We start from the raw sequence: 17,763 nt of genomic DNA on the forward strand, positions 1-17,763 counted from the left end.
GTTTTTGCCCGTCTCTCGCTGGTTCTCGAGTGTACCGTCGTTGTATCTTTTCCGCATTGCCCGTGTGCCTCTGCCGGCACCCCCAGCTCCGAACCGCCAAGGTGTTTCACTCGCCTTGACTCCAGTCGGCAGGCTCTACCAAGACATCACCGTCTCTGATTGACGCCAATCTGAACTGTCTTGTCACCCGACCCCATACTTGGTCTGACAACACTCGTTTGTTCATCCGCTCCCTTGTTTCTCGCTGCCCTTCGGATCAAGAGCCTGCAGACGGGTGCTGCTGCTGATCAGCCCCAAAACCACCCAACATTCCTCCTCCAACATCAGCCCGGCTCCCTTCCAACATCCCCCTCCGGACGCTCCCTTCACGCTCCGACCTCGACAAACAAGACCAAGACTCGCCATCGGCATCGCTCCTTTCCACCAGGGGATACGGCGCCCCTCATCACCGCCCGTCGTCCGAGTCTGAGACATCGTCCTGGACCGACACTGGCGACATTGGCGACCAGTACGGCGACGACGACGACCCGGTCCGCATCCAACTGCCCGAGGACATTGAGAACGAGCTGCTCGCCAGTGTCCAGCGCCGACAATCGAAGCCGCTGTACAAGTCACATAAGAAGGTCCGGATCCACGACCCGTCGCCGCATCGGCGCAACCACTCATTTTCGCCGTCCCCGTTCGTCGATAAAGAGGCCATTGAGATCCCCGACGTTCGTCCTCGACCGCCATCTAGAGCAGAACGCTGTGTCGGTTCCATCATGGCGGGCTCCTCAGGTTCCATCCATGGCCTTACCGGCAAGGCCTTGCTGTAAGAATTATTCCCTTGCCTTTCTTTTTCACGGTCTCGACCGAGTTTCGTGGGATTTTCGCCGTGCTAACAATGTTTGCGACAGGTACTTTACAAGCATATTCGTTTCTTTAGGAGTTTTTCTTTTCGGATATGATCAAGGCGTCATGTCGGGCCTCATCATGTATGCTTCCGCTTCTCTCATCCGCTGCGCAACAGCAAATTGATGGACGAAAACTGACAGCTATTCTCACAGAGGCCCGTACTTTATCGATTATTTTAACCACCCGTCGAAAGCCGAGGTAGGGACAATGGTTGCCATCCTCGAAATTGGAGCCTTTATATCGTCCCTCATTGTTGGCCGCGTCGGTGACATCATCGGCCGCCGCCGTACCATCTTATATGGTTCTTGCATCTTCTTTGTTGGAGGAGCATTGCAGACTCTCGCCACGTCGATGGCAATGATGATGCTTGGACGAATTGTTGCTGGATTTGGTGTTGGCATGCTTTCCACCATCGTGCCTGTCTACCAGTCCGAAATCTCCCCTCCCCACAACCGTGGAAAGCTTGCTTGTATCGAGTTTTCTGGCAACATCGTTGGTTATACGACCTCCGTCTGGGTCGACTATGGCTGTGGATTCATTGAGAGCAATTTGTCGTGGCGTATTCCGCTTATGATGCAATGTATCATGGGTGCTCTTTTGGCATTGGGAAGCTTGATCATTGTGGAGTCGCCCAGGTAAAGAACCATTCCGCCCTCACTTCCACCAGTTCCATTATCTTTCCTAATTATGAGATACTAACAATCATACTCTGCAGATGGCTCCTGGATAATGATCATGACGAAGAGGGCATGGTTGTCATTGCCAACCTCTATGGTGCTGGTGATATTCATAACGCCAAGGCACGCGATGAGTACCGCGAGATCAAGATGGGCGTGCTTCTTCAGCGTCAAGAAGGCGAGCGCTCCTACACTGAGATGTTTCGGCGGTATCGTACTCGAGTCTTTATCGCAATGTCTGCTCAGGCTCTTGCGCAGCTCAACGGCATCAACGTTATCTCCTACTACGCACCATTAGTCTTCGAATCCGCCGGCTGGGTGGGCCATGATGCTGTCCTCATGACTGGCTTGAACGGCATTACCTATTTCCTATCCACCATTCCACCGTGGTATCTCGTTGATCGATGGGGTCGCCGAATGATCCTTCTCACTGGAGCCATTTTCATGGCCATTGCCCTGTCTCTCATCTCCTACTTCCTCTATCTCGATGTCAAATGGACTCCCAGGATGGTGGTCCTGTTTGTCATGATATACAATGCTGCCTTTGGCTACTCATGGGGACCGATCCCCTGGCTCTACCCTCCCGAAATCCTGCCCCTGAGCATCCGATCCAAGGGTGCCAGCTTGTCGACTGCTACGAATTGGGCCTTCAACTGGCTTGTTGGTGAAATGACACCGATTCTGCAGGAGTGGATTAAATGGCGCCTGTATCTTCTCCACGCCTTCTTCTGTGTGGCTAGTTTTGTTATTGGTAAGTCGCGGGCGCTGATGAGCCTCTACTCTTCTCACAGCCTTCTATGCCTGATCGATTACTGACCCGAGCCTCATTAGTTTATTTCATTTACCCAGAGACTTGTGGAGTCCGCCTCGAGGACATGGATTCCATCTTTGGCGATGCTAGCACTGTGGCCACCCCGTCCATCCATGCGGAAACCGGGTCGCTTATCCGGGGTGGATCGCCTATTGGATCTGGGCGTATGCCGTTCCGCTCAACGACTCCCATTCCCGGGCTGTCTCTTGACCCCCCCGATGTCAATGATAACAAGGCTGCCCCCCAGAGTGGCGGCGACGACCGAAGCATTAGCGGATGGCTATCGAGGGTTGTCAATCGTGGCCGTTCGGGCAGTCCGAGCAGTGGGCAAGGGCAATATACTCCACTCGGTCAGCAAGACGACGAGGGTCGTAATGACAATTGAGATGGGTTGCCATGTTTATTTTTGGAGTACCCCATATAGACTTTTCTTTTTTTCATCTTGAATTTTTTTCCTTGGGGCACATAGACAGCGGAGCATAGCCATATCGCTATGCTTCTCACTCCATTGGGTACACAGCTCAGCCTAGACTATTTACCAGCAAAAGGACATGGGGTTTGGTATATAAGATGGACATGAATTGCACAGATTGGACCTGTGCTGAGAAGGAGTAGGAGCGAATGAGAGCTGAGAGCGAAAGGAAATATAGACTCCTAGGAGAATCCGTTTAAACTGAGGAGGTTTTACAAACCGTTACTGCCAGCGGCTCAATGACTTGAACAGTTCGTAATTTGACCATGCATAGGCTGATGAATGACGGAAGAGATGCCAAGTGTTGGTGCGAGCGCTCTACTAACACTATTAAATAGTAGTCTAGTCAGCGATATAAATACTAGCGCTTGATGAATTGCACGATTGTTTAAATAACATGCATGGTGGATGGATAATGCGTAAGTTTCATTGTGGTGGGAATAGGTCGATCTCCTCCGTGCGCGAATCGTCGAAAACACACAGTGTAAAACTTAGCACTCGGCTCTCAGCAGTGTTGAAGTGCTTCTCTTTATATACACCTCTAGACCTTTCATCGCCAAAGAATACAAAGCAAAGTCATGAAGACTCACGCACACAGAGAATCAGTGCCAACATCATGACAACGGCAGCCTCCAAGCTCGACATCACCCACGCATACCGGCACCTTTATCGGGGGCTCCTCCGAGCGGTGCAGTACTCGGCGCCGGCGCGGTACGTGGTGCGGGACCAGCTCCGAGCGGCTTTCCGGGAGCGAGATGCGGCTCTGGACAGAGAAGGTGTCAAGAGGACGGTGTGGTTCCTGGAAGCGGCGGCCAAGGAGAGGGGGCTGGAGCACAAGATTTTGAAGAATCTGATTCGGGTGCGGTTGGATCGGTCGTGGGGGGTGAGGACTTGGAAGAGGGCGTTGAATGAGACGAAGCAAAAGTGAGTGGTCTCTTCTTACTTGATTCGATGCTATTTCGGGTTTCTTTGAAGCTCTGGTTTGAAGTGGTGGTGGCGGAGCTTGGATAGTACAGTCGGTTGATGTGATACTGATGAGATATAGGCCTGAGACGAGACAGCTGCAGCAAGATGCGATGCAGCACTACGATATGACGGTTGCGATGCTGAATAAGAGCATGGGACTATGTCTGCGGTAATATGCGTCGAATGGGATCTCAGAAGAAAATGCTTTGGCTGAAGATACCGGGTGATGGCGCATGAGTTGATGTATGCTGGACGGATTGGAATGAAGTGAAACAAAACGGCACGGGCCTAGTATTGGTACCATCATTTTTTTGTAATATTACAGAGCGGAATAGATAACTTGCAACTTTCGCTGGCCAACCTCTATTAAACACTTTCTCTCACAAATACCCTTATAACTCCATGCCGTACGTTGCAATGCCAGCCCTCGTTGTTCTACTACTCGATGGACCTTACAAGTCCACCTCAATTTCCTTGAGTATAAGCTCGTCCAAACTGGAATTGTCGCGTGCATATATCCAGGTTCCTAGTGCTGTACCCTCCTTATCTCCCTGTCCCTCGCTGGCAACGCAAAAGTCGTATCGTTTAGGACCCGACAGCGGTGATGACAGCCAGATCTGCTTGTTCGGGGGCTGCTTGTTAATGACATAGGTGCCCTTATCGACTACGGTGACGGTCATGACACCAGACTGGTGGGGGATGGTTAGCAAGTTCATGGGACAGCTGTAAAGGGACAAGACTCACTGAGTATTCCACGTCAATTGGGGCGCCGTTGTCCTGATGGGTCTCGAATCTCTCAAGGAGATCGTGCATGAACTCGTCTGAGAGCTCGTTGTACTCGGCATCGGAGAGCTCGGCAACGGCAAACGTCGTCTCCGTCTTTGTAGCCGCCTTGTCCGGGTTGGAGGTATCCGGCATGATGCCCTTGCGCAAGCTCGTGTGAGCTGCGAATTGTCGTCGCTGTGAAGCCACTGAGGGCGCAACTGCGCGCGAAGCGCTGGGGAGGAGACGGAAGCTTGCGGGAACGACCCTTGGGCTGCGCATTGCTCTTCCGAGGAGGCTAAAGCCTTGTCTTGAGATGCTTGATGATGCCATGATGTTTGGTGGTGGGGTTGATGAAGATACTGCTTGATTGACAGATTCTAGATCGGAGATGCGAGATATCTATCTGCGCATCCGGGCCTTTAAAAGCTTTGATGGGTTGTGGATAATATGTTTCCTCTGGAGAGTCAATTGCCGGCTAGCTGGGGTGGAGGATGTGAGGAGAAGAGACAGAGCTGAAGAAGCTTTGAGCTCGACCTTTAGAATGACTGGAAGCCAATTGGAGACTGAAAAGGTTCGTCATGGCATGTACCCCATACTTGGGGCTCGGCATTCGAGTTATGACCGGGGACTTAGAGGGACTTTTAGAGCCACCCATTTTATATGCATATATAAGTACCGAGAGGTTCTTTCAGCTTAGTCACATGGGCTTAGCAACGTCACTTGGAGCTCTCAGCACGCCGTCGCCTTTATCGGCCCCACCAAGCCTCTCTCTTCCGTCAACATCCCGCCAAACAGGTCTCTGGGCGATGATGAGCCTCGTTTCGCGGCCATGATCAGCGCATTCTTGGTCTTCAATGGCCAGGGCCAGCCTCGGCTTACCAAATTCTACACCCAGCTGGTGAGTTGCGACCAAGCCGCCGATGCGCAAACCGAGACAGGAAACTTATTCAGCATCGTCTACAGGACACGAGCATTCAGCAGCGCCTGATATCCGAGATATTCACCCTCGTATCGAATCGTCCGGCGGGTTCATGCAACTTCTTGCCTCTGCCTCCCCTGCTCGCTGCCTCCAGCACGTCGCATAGTTCGACGGAAGAGCAGAGCGATGTGCCTTCGCTGGTGACATACCGCCATTACGCTACCCTCTACTTCATCATCATCTCGACGACGACGGAATCACCCCTAGCGTTGATCGACTTGATACAAGTATACGTTGAGGCGCTTGACAAGCTGTTTGAAAATGTCTGCGAACTCGACCTCATCTTCAACTTTGAAACTTTACACGCAACTCTATCAGAAATGATTATTGGAGGCGTCGTCATCGAAACGAGTCTCGATCGTATTGTCGCCGGTGTCAGAGCCCAGGGAACCGTCGCCAAACGGCCGGTAAACGAGGGACGAAGCACGATTGGGTCAGGAATGGGTATTGGGGGTAACTTTGCCTGGACAGGACGGGTATAATAATGATATTACGGCCTTGAGCCGAGCGTAAAGAGATGGGTCGGATAGAACTATGGCCAGCATATGCATACATTTCTTTGTCATCTCCCTTACCCAACATGGGTATTGCGCCAAACGCCATATATACAAATACTATATTACACGCATCGGAAGGCTGCAGTATCCTACAGCTCATTTCGACTCTGGGGTTTTCGACGGATTTACTTCTGGGGCGTCCTTGCGGCGTTCGTATCGCTTCTCGGGATCGAGAACTCCAAAGAGATTATTGGCGTGTTTCCGCAACTAAAGCTCCATGTGAGCGCATTGAACAATGAATCTGTGTAGTTACTCTGTGACAAACCTCTTCTGATGGCTTATACTTCTGTCCCCACCACTCGAACTCCGAATAGAATAGCAACCATACCAGTGCGGCTGTCCAATAATCAGCCTCAATGCATCCCATATACTCATATACAGTACATTATACTGCAACGGATAGACTGACCTGCAATTGTGATAAGCTGCGCATACTTGACGCCCTTTTCCCATCTTGGCGAACGGCTTGCAAGGGTAATACGACGCTTGTACTTCTTCTCAAACCGAAGCTGCTGTTGATGAGTCAACTCTTTGAAGTCAGGTGGCCACACTTTCCGAGCCTTGTAGGGATTGTTTGCGACAGTCAAGGGAACTCTTTTGGTCAGGGGCTCCTTTGCCGATTGGGCTAATCGCCTGACGAAGGTTGGAAACATTGTTGGTTGAGACTCCTGCAGCAGAGATGACTCTTGTGCAGGCAATATCGGAGATAATTGAGATATCAGAGCATAGATGACGCTGTTGGAGCTAGCAAAAGTTGCAAAGAGCCTGCAAAAGCCGGCAGCCACTGCACCGCCTCATCGCAACGCCACAGTTTCCATCTGGAAAAAAAGTGCCCCGCGATCACTTTTCACCCCTCCTCGTGCGCTTTTCGGCTGGAAATCTGAATCCCCGCCAATTATCCTGCTTGCTGTGAGTCAACAGAGAAAATACGAGACGGTATTCTCTCTGCGCAAGTGAGTCAAAAGGGAGCAGAGTTGTGGGAAGGAAGCTTAAAGAGAGCCAATCCTCCCGGGCTTTTCTTTTGATCCTCAAGAATTTTTTCAGGTTTTTTCTTTTGTCAGCAAACCGACAATTGCGACCATGGCGACGAACTCAGCGACGAAGGCCCTGGAGGCCCTGACAATCTCCAAGACCAAGGAATTGAAAGGAGTACGCAAAGAACCCCTCGAATCTCTATTCTTGCCTTGATCGCATCTACTAACTCCCGCCAGACTGAGAAGCGCGACTCCCTGATTGTCGTGGAGAAGAAGTATCAGAAAAAATGGCAGGAGGACGGCGTTTTCGAGACGAATGCCCCGACGACAACCGAAGTGCCTTTCCACTCTATCTCGGCCGCCGAGCTGCGAGAAAAGGAGCCCAAGTTCTTCGGAACCATGGCCTATCCCTACATGAACGGTACCCTCCACGCCGGCCACACCTTCTCAGCCACCAAGGTCGAGTTTGCCGCGGGCACGGCCAGAATGCAGGGCAAGCGTGCTCTGTTCCCCATGGGTTTTCACTGCACTGGTATGCCTATCAAGGCCTGTGCGGATAAGCTGGTCAACGAGATCAAGTTGTTCGGCGAGGATTTCTCTGGATATAAGGAGGAGGACGAGGTCGTTGTCGAGGAGAAGCCCAAGCCTGCTGCCAAGCAGACCAAGGAGGATGTCACCAAGTTCACGACCAACAAGAGCAAAGCCAACGCGAAGACTGTCAAGATGAAGTACCAGTTCCAGATCATGCAGGCCATTGGAATCCCCACCGAGGAGATTCACAAGTTTGCCGATTCTCAGCACTGGCTGAAGTACTTCCCTCCCCTGGCCATCAGAGATCTGACAAGCTTTGGCGCGAGAATCGACTGGCGACGATCCTTCGTTACGACCGATGCCAACCCTTACTACGATGCCTTTGTGCGCTGGCAGATGAACCGACTGAAGGAGCTGAACAAGATCAAGTTCGGCAAGCGATATACGATTTACTCTATCAAGGACGGCCAGCCCTGCATGGACCACGATCGTTCCGAAGGAGAGGCTGTCAACCCTCAGGAGTACACTGCCTTGAAGCTGAAGGTTCTGGAGTGGGCTCCCAAGGCTGCCGAGGCCATCAAGGGCAAGATCCCCGAGGGCGCCAATGTCTTCCTGGTCCCTGCCACCCTGAGACCGGAGACCATGTACGGACAGACCTGCTGTTTTGTCGGCCCCAAGTTGACCTATGGTCTGTTCAAGGTGGATGAGAACAACTACTTTGTCATCACTGAGCGAGCTGCTCGCAACATGGCTTACCAGGGCATTTTCGCCAAGGAGGGCTCCATCGAGAAGGCTGCTGACATTGTGGGCTCCGACATTGTTGGAACTTTGGTCAACGCCCCTCTGTCTCTGCACAAGGAGGGTGTCAGAGTCTTGCCCATGGATACTGTTCTGCCCACCAAGGGTACCGGTGTCGTCACCTCTGTCCCATCAGACAGCCCCGACGATTTCGCGACCGTGACCGAACTGGCCAAGAAGGCTGATTACTACGGAATTCAGAAGGAGTGGGCAGAGCTGGAGATTTTCCCCATCATCGAAACTCCGTCCTACGGCGATCTGTGCGCACCTTTCTTGGTGAAGAAGCTGAAGATTGCTTCGCCCAAGGACACCAAGCAGCTGGAGGAGGCTAAGGAGCTGGCTTACAAGGAAGGATTCTATCAAGGTATCCTGAAGGTCGGCGACTTCAAGGGCGAGAAGGTTGAGATTGCCAAGCCCAAGGTTAGAAGTCAGTTGATCGAAGCTGGCGAGGCCTTTGCCTACTCAGAGCCTGAGCGCAAGGTTGTCAGCCGATCTGGCGATGACTGCATCGTCTCGCTGATGGACCAATGGTACCTGGACTACGGCGAGCAGTCTTGGAAGGAGACTGCCCTGAAGTGGGTTGACAATGCCGATGGAAAGGGCCTGGAGACTTGGGCCCCTGAGACCAAGAATGGCTTTGAGGGCGTTCTGAACTGGCTGAACCAGTGGGCTTGCGCTCGATCATTTGGTCTGGGATCAAAGTTGCCTTGGGACACTCAGTTCCTGGTTGAGAGTTTGAGTGACTCAACCATCTACATGGCTTACTACACTGTCGCCCACTACCTGCACAAGGACTTGTTTGGCCGCACCAAGGGCATTGGTAACGTCGGCCCTGAGCAGATGACTGATGAGGTCTGGGACTCAATTTTCTGCCGCCGCGACCTGTCAGACGAGGTGGTTGCCAGCTCCGGCATCCCTCGCGCGACTCTGGAGAGCATGCGACGAGAATTCGAATACTTTTACCCTCTGGACCTGCGAAGCTCTGGAAAGGATCTGATCCCCAACCACTTGACCTTCTTCCTGTACATCCACTTGGCCATCTTCCCACCCGAGTACTGGCCTCGCGGTGTCCGAGCCAACGGCCACTTGATGCTGAACGGTGAAAAGATGGCCAAGAGCACTGGCAACTTCATGACCCTGAAGGACATGGTGGAGAAGTACGGTGCTGACGCCTCTCGTATTGCTCTGGCTGATGCCGGTGATGGTGTCAGCGATGCCAACTTTGAGGAAGATGTTGCTGACAACAACATTCTGCGTCTGTTCACCCTGCGTGAGTGGTGTGAGGAGATGGTCAAGGACCAGAACGAGCTGCGCACCGGCGAGATCAACAACTTCCAGGACGGCCTGTTTAACAACGAGATGAACACCTGCGCCAAGGAGGCCATCGAGCAGTACGGCCTGACCAACTACAAGCTGGCCCTGAAGGCTGCCCTGTACGAGCTGACCAGTGCCCGTGACTTCTACCGTGAGGCTTGCGCGGCTGGCGGTATCAAGATGCACAAGGATCTGGTCTTCAGATACATTGAGCTGCAGGCCCTGCTGATGGCCGTTATCGCCCCTCACTGGGCCGAGTACATCTGGCTGGAAGTCCTGAAGAAGGACTCCACCATCCACAATGCCAGGTTCCCTGAGGTGCCCGCAGTCGACGCCGCCTTGTCCGCCAAGCGCGAGTACGTCCGAAGCACCGCTTCCAACATCAACTCCGCCGAGGGCCAGCAGCTGAAGAAGAAGGCCAAGGGCAAGGAGCTGACGTTCGACCCCAAGAAGCCCAAGAAGCTGACCATCTACATGGCTGCCAAGTTCCCGGCCTGGCAGGCCAAGTACATCGACCTGCTGAAGGAGCTGTGGGATCCGTCGGCCAAGTCTGTCGACGACAAGGCTCTCAACGGCCGGATCGCCAAGATGGGCGAGATGAAGAAGGCCATGCCCTTTGTGCAGAGCCTGAAGAAGCGCCTGCAGGCCGGCGAGCCTGCCAGCGTTGTCTTGGAGCAGAAGTTGGCGTTTGACGAGAAGGAGACGCTGGTCCAGATGCTGGCCGGCCTGAAGCGAACTTCGGGTCTGTCGGTTCTGGATGTCCTGGTTGTTGAGGAGGGAGGCAAGAAGGGCATTCAACTGGACGACGGTAAGGAGGTGGAGATATCCGTGCCCGTTGCCGAAAATGCGGTCCCTGGCCAGCCTACGTTCTTCTTCGAGAACGTTGAGGCTTGATTCTAGGGGCGTTTTGCTCTTGGAATTTGTTTCGGAATTTTTTGCTATGAAAGAAATAAAGTAAAAGTAAAACTGTTAGAGTGAAAGAGAAAGCAAGAGGCGGTTTAGAGAGACAATAAATTGTTTCACGGTTCTCGTTTCTATTTAGCCAACGTTTTTGTTTCACGCGTCTATTGTGACGGGGAAGACATGTTTCTAAAACAACATTAAGCTTACTGTATGCCAACCGCGGCTCACTTCCCCCGTAAGATATTGAAGACAAACTCATAAACACACAACATGCATCAACCCCTCAACGACAACTCCGTTCTCGCACTCGATAATTGACGGTAAGCCTAGAAAACCCCCTCAAAACTATTGGACCAGCCTCTGGTCCTTCTTCCCACCGTTCCCCCAAAACGCCGTGTGGTGGCCATATTTGCCGGTGTGGGCTCCCTTCTCTCAGGAGGCGCGGCTCGGTTCCTTTAGCGACGCCCCTTATTGCCCCCCCTTCTTCCCTAGTCAAAGCTTGTGCGTGCAAAATCCACGATTAGCATTACTACTCTAAATAAATGACCCCCATGCTCGCCTGTGCGTGTATGTGCGGCGGCCTTGCGCCAGCCGTTGGGTACAGGTACGTACTTGTACTCTGCGTGAGAAAGGCTCATCGATCAATGTGGGAACACGGCTGATTTCGCCAAAAGTCCACAAAAAAAAAACTCCCCTCTCCTTGTCCTCGTGGCCACTGTTGGACTGTGGACTTTTGAGTTCCCTTCTGACAACGGTTTCTTGTGTCAAGAACGTGTTCTGTCGTCCTTCCACACGCTTAAAAGCCGTCGGGGAAACCAGACTATAGCATTTATCCGGTATGCTTTCTTGTGGCGTCGGAGAGAGCCGATGGAGGTTGTTGACGCGTCCAAGTACCTGTTGTACTGGACAAGCACACGTCGTCCCAGCCTCTCTCAACGGAAGCGCTTGAGTCGTTGTGATGCAACCTGGGTATTACAGCAAAAGGCCCCACAGCCGCGCGCACGCCGTGGTACGGTAGCCAGCGCAGCATTTTGATGTGATGGTACTCCTGTAAATTGAACTGTCTGAGAGCCGAGCCCGCACATGAACATGGAGCAGTCACTCGTCTAAGCCGTTCTTAGCATCCCTGGCGCCATGGGTCCGCCGGTTTTGGCGCGGAAAGGCAGACGAGGCTAAGGAAAAGAAGAAACATCTCCATGGGCTAGTATTTCGCATTGACTCCAGCTGGCTCTCAGGAAAATTTCGCCGCTGGCTTGCCTCGCAAGCGAAGTGGTTGCAATTCCCAAGTCCCGCCGAGAGGCTGGTGCCTTTTGCCGGTTCAGGGGCTTAATCCAAGCGCCTTCAGATGTGGATCGCCTGTAGATAACATTAGTTTTTTTTTCTCTTCTCTTTTTCTTCCCCTTGGTGAGATCCGCGTGGAGCTTGGACAGATTCGCTCATACCGCTTGTTGGTACTAGCAGCAGTAGGACGATGCCCGGTGTGTGTCCGTGATACTGGCTGCTGCTAGTGCAAGCAGCAGCAAGAGGGCCATTATCGCAGAACTTGGCACTGGCAGTAATACATAGTACTTGTATGTGGCTTGCTTGTCCAACATTCGACACTCATCGCGCGGCGGTATACGGCGTACTTGTAGCCGTTGTTGCAAAGCCGCTTCGGCACTAATGCTGAGGCAGTCGATCTTTTGTCTGCTCCATCTGGTTTATGACGCAACGAAATGAGATATCTCGTAGCCTCCTGCGTCCTTATTTGTTGTCCAGCTCATCATGACAAGGCCTTGGACGCCATTCGTCCATGCTCTGCTTCTGGATGGATCGACGATGGGTCGTCGACGCGCAACTAGCATGAAGCAATCCTTGCCCCTGCGACATTAAGCAGCTAGCCCAAGCCACTTTGGGGGGACAAACTGGAGCCTTGCTGGGTCGCAATTCGCGGGTCTGGGAGTAATTAGTCGTAGCTCCTTGTCGCAATACCTGTGCATACACAAGGTATATGTCGCCTTGGTCCGCAACAAAACAAGAAGAGGCTGTCTCTCCACGATGCGCAATCCCTCGTCCCATTTTCTTTTGGTTAAAAGAGCGTGAGGAGCAGTCGCCTCTTGATCACCGTTACTCAATTCGAGCAATCGCTTCGCCCTCGTGGTAGTATATGGCTCTGCTGGCGTTATAGTCGTCGCCTTGCTTTCTTTCCTTTGCTTTCAGCCTGGTGCTGTCTCTCGCAAACCCACAGCTATCACAAGTAGAATTCTCCGCAATCTTGTACATCCGTCGCCAAGGTTCGGCTTCTCGATTCCGAAAAAATCCCACAGCAATGCATTCAGCCAAGTTCTTCGTCCTTGCTATCGCTGCAGCAACCGCAGCGGCAAACAGCGTCACAACTATTCTCGACGCATCGACGGCACAGCATGTCTCCATTGGGACTGAGAGCGTGCTTTCGAGTGCGGAGGATGTCACTGTCCCCGTTGTCTCAGCTTCCGTAACACAATCATCACGGACGGATGTTGATACGGCAACGACTGAGGCCAGTTCTGCCGATGTTTCTGCTTCTACCACCGGCGTCACACGGCCTTCGAGCTTTCCAAATGCGACGAGTAAGATACCACAATTCACTCACGCTGAAGCTCATCTTGCTAACATTGATGAAGCAACATTGGCTAGCAGCGTGGTTCCTACAAAGTCACAGAACACCACGACGCCTACCAGTCACGTAACTGGCGGCGCTATTCCGCAGCAGATGCAGAGCTCCATGGCTGGGCTAATAGGGTTCTGCATCATGGGATTGATCATGTTATAGACGGGGGCAAGAAAAGCTGTTATGAATAATGACGCTGGACGATGTGTGCGCCACGTATAGAATGTGTCCCAGGTAGGACACGGGCGTTTTAACAAAACCAACAAGATACCACGGGCCAAAGAGTCCACCCTCCTTTAGCTGGACAGGAGTTTAACTGCTAATAGAATAATTGTAATCAACAATTTCACACATGGCCATGCACATCGAGCCAGGCATCAGCTCTGCTGAAAGGCTCTTGGTTTGAGTGATTGATATAGATCAGTATGCTGTGATGAGCCGTAGTTTGTATTCATGTGACTTTGGTGAATATGCGATTCACCTTTGGTATCTCAGATTATTCTGTTGGCAGCATTTGGGCGAGATGGCCTTCTTTCATAGGACCAGTCTCTATTTAAAACGCTTGGGCAGCGTCTATTATCAGCTGTCCCTCGCACGAGCCTAAATTCTTCAAGACGCCCCTAGAGTATGTTTCTCTAGGCGGGTGAATATTTACCCAAGAGAGTGCCATCCCCAGGACACGAACATTCTTGCGTCTTAGACTGGACGCTTGAGATGACTTTGGGTTGTCGTTGGAAAAACGCCGTCTGTTCCGTAAGGGTCTATAACATATTCGACATTGGCGAGATGGATCCGAGGAGCCTCTTTGGAGCAGCCGTTGAGGCGCTATGGACGCTATGCGCGCCTGAGTAGTGCACCATCTCGATGTCTTTGGCAAAAGGATCAAGTCTCTGCCTAGGGAAGCTTGGATATAGTGATGGCTTTAAGCAGCGACGGGTATCTGGCCACCGGCGTTGGCAGTAGGAGGAGGCTTGGGCAAATCGTCCTGCTGCAACGTTAGCAAGCCGCTCGTCTTCAGATATGCCTTGAACTATCCCACAAGATCGAAGATGACTCTAATCATCAAGCTACAGCTGGGGCACACGGCAATATCCTGTTCGTCACGCAGATCGTCGAGAGCGATCTGGAAGCGATCGCCACAGGGACACGGGTAGTGGTATATCTGAAGAGCCTCGTCGAAGGTCATATCTTCGATTTCGATCTCGTCGTATATTGAGAGCCCGTCGTCAGCCATCTTTGCGGTATATGCTCGAGACACAGGCCACACGTAACGAGGTATTGTTGTATGTCTATGAAGGATTGAAAGCGCAAGTTATCACAGTCACTTGCCACCCCGCGATAAAGCCGGCGGAAAACGAAAAGAAAAAAAAAGTTACAACCCCACGAGTGTGGCTAGTGCTTCCATCTCCCATGTGGCTGATGCTAGCAATCACATGCCGGGGTCTTTCCTTGGAGATTGTGGCGCCGAAGTCTGGGGAAGCCGCGCCGCATGTGCTTGCCAGGCCGAGGCCAGCGGACGCCTCCACTCTCAGGCCTTATCGTTATTTGCAGCATCTCTGCTGCTTGGTATTTTGATGTCATCATCACCAAGCATCACCACCAGCCAGCAGATGCTTTGGTGGATGAAGCAGCAATAAATTCTGACGAATACCCTCACACAGTATATACTACCAAATCAAACCAGCTGCCGCCACCTTCGTACAGCGACTTCTCCCACGCAATCGCCCTGAGCCCTCGCCCGCGATAACCGAGTCCAGCCGCGGCGATTCGAGGCCAACCAATGCGCTGTGCCATCGACGATAGGTGACAAGCTGGGCACGAGCTTTCCCTGACCAGGCATTGAAGAGAATAGAGGCAGAGGCAGAGACAGCGCTTGGAGCCATGGCCTGGCAGTCGAAACTCGCCCTGTCCAAGGACCGCACCATTCGTGGCATCATCGCCAACATCACCCGGCTGTACGTCAAACACCGAACGCGCATCTCGCGTGCCATCTGGATCTCCCTCTTTGTTGCTCTCGCAAACCGCATTCGCCATGCAATATTGGAGCAAAAGGCTGCCTCTGCGCGCGAGGCTGCTCAACGGGCCGCTCGCCAGGGCACCGTCACTGCCGGCTCCGAGGAAACACCCAGAAAGAAGGTTGCCTTAAATCGCGAGTTCTTCAGGTCATTGATGCGCCTGAGCAAGATCGTGGTACCTGGATGGCGAAGCAAGGAGGCCAGGATGTTGGCTAGCCACAGCTTCTTCTTGGTTCTGAGGACCTTGATTAGCGTTCGTGTGGCCGAGATGGATGGAGCTATTGTCAAGGCCCTGGTCAAGGGCAATGGCAAGGAATTTTTGAAGCGCATCGTCTGGTGGATGCTGATTGCCGTGCCCGCCACGTTTACAAACTCTATGGTAATAAATCATCCCTTTACTTGCTCGAACAGCAATAGTGACTCTGATCTTTGCGCAGCTTTCCTACCACCAAGCTGAGCTGTCTCTGCAATATCGTACGAGGTTAACACAGCACATCCACGACAAATACTTGTCCAAATTGACCTTTTACGGCATCTCGGCACTTGATGATCGCATAAAGAATCCAGACCAGCTCATTGCTGTCGACGTATCGAAGTTCTCCAACAGTCTGGCAGAGCTCTACAGCAACCTTGCCAAGCCAGCGCTCGACATGGTTTGTTATCCTTGTCTTTCTCATTGTCCCGACTTGTAAAAGGTGAACACCTGAGGCTAACATTTATTCTTTTTCCAGACCATTTACACCTATGCGTTATCTAAAAGCGTTGGCAGCGAAGGCGTCATTTTCATGTCCTTATTAGTTCAGCTCTCCGCAAACCTGATGCGCGTCTTGACGCCACCATTTGGCAAATACGTCGCTGATGAGGCTCGCCTGGAGGGAGAATTCCGGTTCCAGCACTCTCGCTTGATTGACTATAGCGAAGAAATCGCCCTCTATGGCGGTCATATCGCCGAGAAGGATACCTTGGATAAGGGCTACTTTACGCTCATCAAGCATGTAAACTACATCCTTCGGCGACGCTTCTACCACGGCTTCATGGAGGACTTTGTAATCAAATACTTCTGGGGCGCTTTGGGCCTGCTTCTTTGCAGTGTCCCTGTCTTTGTCAAACTTCCTGGACAGCTTGTCATGAACATGGGAGATAGGACCGAGGCCTTTGTGACAAATCGCCGAATGCTCCTCTCCGCATCCGACGCCTTTGGCAGGATTATGTTCTCTTACAGAGAGATCATGGAGCTGGCTGGATATACCTCCCGAGTTGCCACCTTACTTAATGTTATGGACGACATTCAGATGGGCCATTTTGAGAAGAAGCTCGTCTCTTCTTCCGGTACAGAAGGCAATGAGGCGGTTCTCAAGGGTCGCGGTACTGTCCACGAAAGCAAAGACTACATCAAATTTGAGGACGTGTAAGTTGGAAGCTCCCTTACCATCTTTTGAAGCCTGAAAGCTAACGGATTCAATACAGACCCATCATCTCACCCAACGGCGACGTTCTCGTCAAGGCGCTCTCTTTCTCCCTCTCACACGGTGACCATCTCCTCGTTGTTGGCCCCAATGGTTGCGGTAAATCATCTTTGTTCCGCATTCTCGGAGGTCTTTGGCCTGTCTACGGAGGCACCGTCTACAAGCCCCCCTTCACTTCCATCTTCTACCTCCCCCAACGCCCATACCTGTCCCGCGGCTCCCTTCGCCAGCAAGTCATTTATCCCGACTCCCTGCGCCAGATGCGCTCAAAGGGCGTCAACGACTCCGACCTCCTCTCGATCCTCACTACCCTTGGCCTGGAACATCTCGTCGAGCTCTATCCCGAAGGCTGGGATGCCGAGGCTGAGTGGCGCGATGTCCTTTCCGGCGGCCTTCAGCAGCGTGTTGCCATGGCGCGCCTATTTTACCACCGGCCGCAGTACGCTATCCTTGACGAGTGCACAAGCAGCGTGACACTTGAAACCGAAAAGGTCATGTATGAAAACGCCAAGTCTCTCGGCATCACGCTCTTGACAGTCAGCCACCGCCGCAGCTTGTGGAAGTACCACACGCACATTCTGCAGTTTGACGGACAGGGCAACTATGTCTTTACGAAACTCGATGCTGAGAGACGTCTGAGACTGGAGGATGAGAAGGAGGAGCTGGAGATGAAGTTGAGGCAGGTGCCTGAGATGGAAAGGAGGCTGGAAGAGCTGACTTCTCTTTGAACCCGATATTTGTGTCAACCTTGAAGGTCATGGAAGATGGGGTGTTTGCTATTTGCTATATACTATATACGTGGGATGTGTGTATGACTAGGGTCTTATCTAAGAAGCGGATTTTCGAGGTATTTTATATAATTGAAGCCGGTTTCGTTTTGAATGTGCAAACATATTATCATTATTCTATCTCTTACGAAACATTAGTCACTTTATAACTTGTCAAGTGAAAAGTTGTTTCATCCCTATCCAAAGGAACAAGATTTTATGCAAAGAGCAATAGTCAAGTATAT

At 52.1% G+C, this 17,763-nt stretch overlaps 9 protein-coding genes across 9 annotated transcripts; 6 read left to right on the plus strand and 3 right to left on the minus strand.

Moving 5' to 3' along the window:
* Positions 1–157: 157 nt before the first annotated feature.
* Positions 158–3,070, plus strand: TRIVIDRAFT_184899 (uncharacterized protein; the record flags this gene model as incomplete). Its single annotated transcript, XM_014094198.1, has 5 exons — positions 158–811; positions 897–974; positions 1,047–1,529; positions 1,610–2,322; positions 2,403–3,070. The coding sequence occupies 5 exons, from the start codon at positions 762–764 to the stop codon at positions 2,765–2,767; spliced, it is 1,689 nt and encodes a 562-aa protein (XP_013949673.1).
* Positions 3,071–3,470: 400 nt separating this feature from the next.
* On the plus strand, positions 3,471–3,993 carry TRIVIDRAFT_196321 (uncharacterized protein; the record flags this gene model as incomplete). The annotated part of the gene is made up of 2 exons (XM_014094199.1): positions 3,471–3,718; positions 3,894–3,993. The coding sequence occupies 2 exons, from the start codon at positions 3,471–3,473 to the stop codon at positions 3,991–3,993; spliced, it is 348 nt and encodes a 115-aa protein (XP_013949674.1).
* A 279-nt stretch (positions 3,994–4,272) lies between these two features.
* TRIVIDRAFT_164891 (uncharacterized protein) lies at positions 4,273–4,864 on the minus strand (the record flags this gene model as incomplete). The annotated part of the gene is made up of 2 exons (XM_014094200.1): positions 4,273–4,509; positions 4,565–4,864. 2 exons carry the CDS (start codon positions 4,862–4,864, stop codon positions 4,273–4,275), a joined length of 537 nt encoding a protein of 178 aa, XP_013949675.1.
* Positions 4,865–5,414: 550 nt separating this feature from the next.
* On the plus strand, positions 5,415–6,046 carry TRIVIDRAFT_64621 (uncharacterized protein; the record flags this gene model as incomplete). Its single annotated transcript, XM_014094201.1, has 2 exons — positions 5,415–5,483; positions 5,549–6,046. The coding sequence occupies 2 exons, from the start codon at positions 5,415–5,417 to the stop codon at positions 6,044–6,046; spliced, it is 567 nt and encodes a 188-aa protein (XP_013949676.1).
* Positions 6,047–6,217: 171 nt separating this feature from the next.
* TRIVIDRAFT_64620 (uncharacterized protein) lies at positions 6,218–6,774 on the minus strand (the record flags this gene model as incomplete). Its single annotated transcript, XM_014094202.1, has 3 exons — positions 6,218–6,328; positions 6,387–6,457; positions 6,531–6,774. 3 exons carry the CDS (start codon positions 6,772–6,774, stop codon positions 6,218–6,220), a joined length of 426 nt encoding a protein of 141 aa, XP_013949677.1.
* A 235-nt stretch (positions 6,775–7,009) lies between these two features.
* On the plus strand, positions 7,010–10,829 carry TRIVIDRAFT_74555 (uncharacterized protein; the record flags this gene model as incomplete). Its single annotated transcript, XM_014094203.1, has 2 exons — positions 7,010–7,270; positions 7,333–10,829. The coding sequence occupies 2 exons, from the start codon at positions 7,202–7,204 to the stop codon at positions 10,630–10,632; spliced, it is 3,369 nt and encodes a 1,122-aa protein (XP_013949678.1).
* Positions 10,830–12,949: 2,120 nt separating this feature from the next.
* TRIVIDRAFT_232617 (uncharacterized protein) lies at positions 12,950–13,609 on the plus strand (the record flags this gene model as incomplete). The annotated part of the gene is made up of 2 exons (XM_014094204.1): positions 12,950–13,229; positions 13,284–13,609. 2 exons carry the CDS (start codon positions 12,950–12,952, stop codon positions 13,430–13,432), a joined length of 429 nt encoding a protein of 142 aa, XP_013949679.1.
* Positions 13,610–13,697: 88 nt separating this feature from the next.
* TRIVIDRAFT_92273 (uncharacterized protein) lies at positions 13,698–14,549 on the minus strand (the record flags this gene model as incomplete). Its single annotated transcript, XM_014094205.1, has 2 exons — positions 13,698–14,255; positions 14,310–14,549. 2 exons carry the CDS (start codon positions 14,502–14,504, stop codon positions 14,193–14,195), a joined length of 258 nt encoding a protein of 85 aa, XP_013949680.1.
* A 602-nt stretch (positions 14,550–15,151) lies between these two features.
* Positions 15,152–17,479, plus strand: TRIVIDRAFT_165253 (uncharacterized protein; the record flags this gene model as incomplete). The annotated part of the gene is made up of 4 exons (XM_014094206.1): positions 15,152–15,664; positions 15,723–15,938; positions 16,017–16,693; positions 16,753–17,479. 4 exons carry the CDS (start codon positions 15,152–15,154, stop codon positions 17,477–17,479), a joined length of 2,133 nt encoding a protein of 710 aa, XP_013949681.1.
* Between the last annotated feature and the right edge of the window lie 284 nt (positions 17,480–17,763).

Source organism: Trichoderma virens (genome assembly GCF_000170995.1).
Source record: "Trichoderma virens Gv29-8 chromosome Unknown TRIVIscaffold_92, whole genome shotgun sequence".
Lineage (NCBI taxonomy): Eukaryota > Fungi > Ascomycota > Sordariomycetes > Hypocreales > Hypocreaceae > Trichoderma > Trichoderma virens.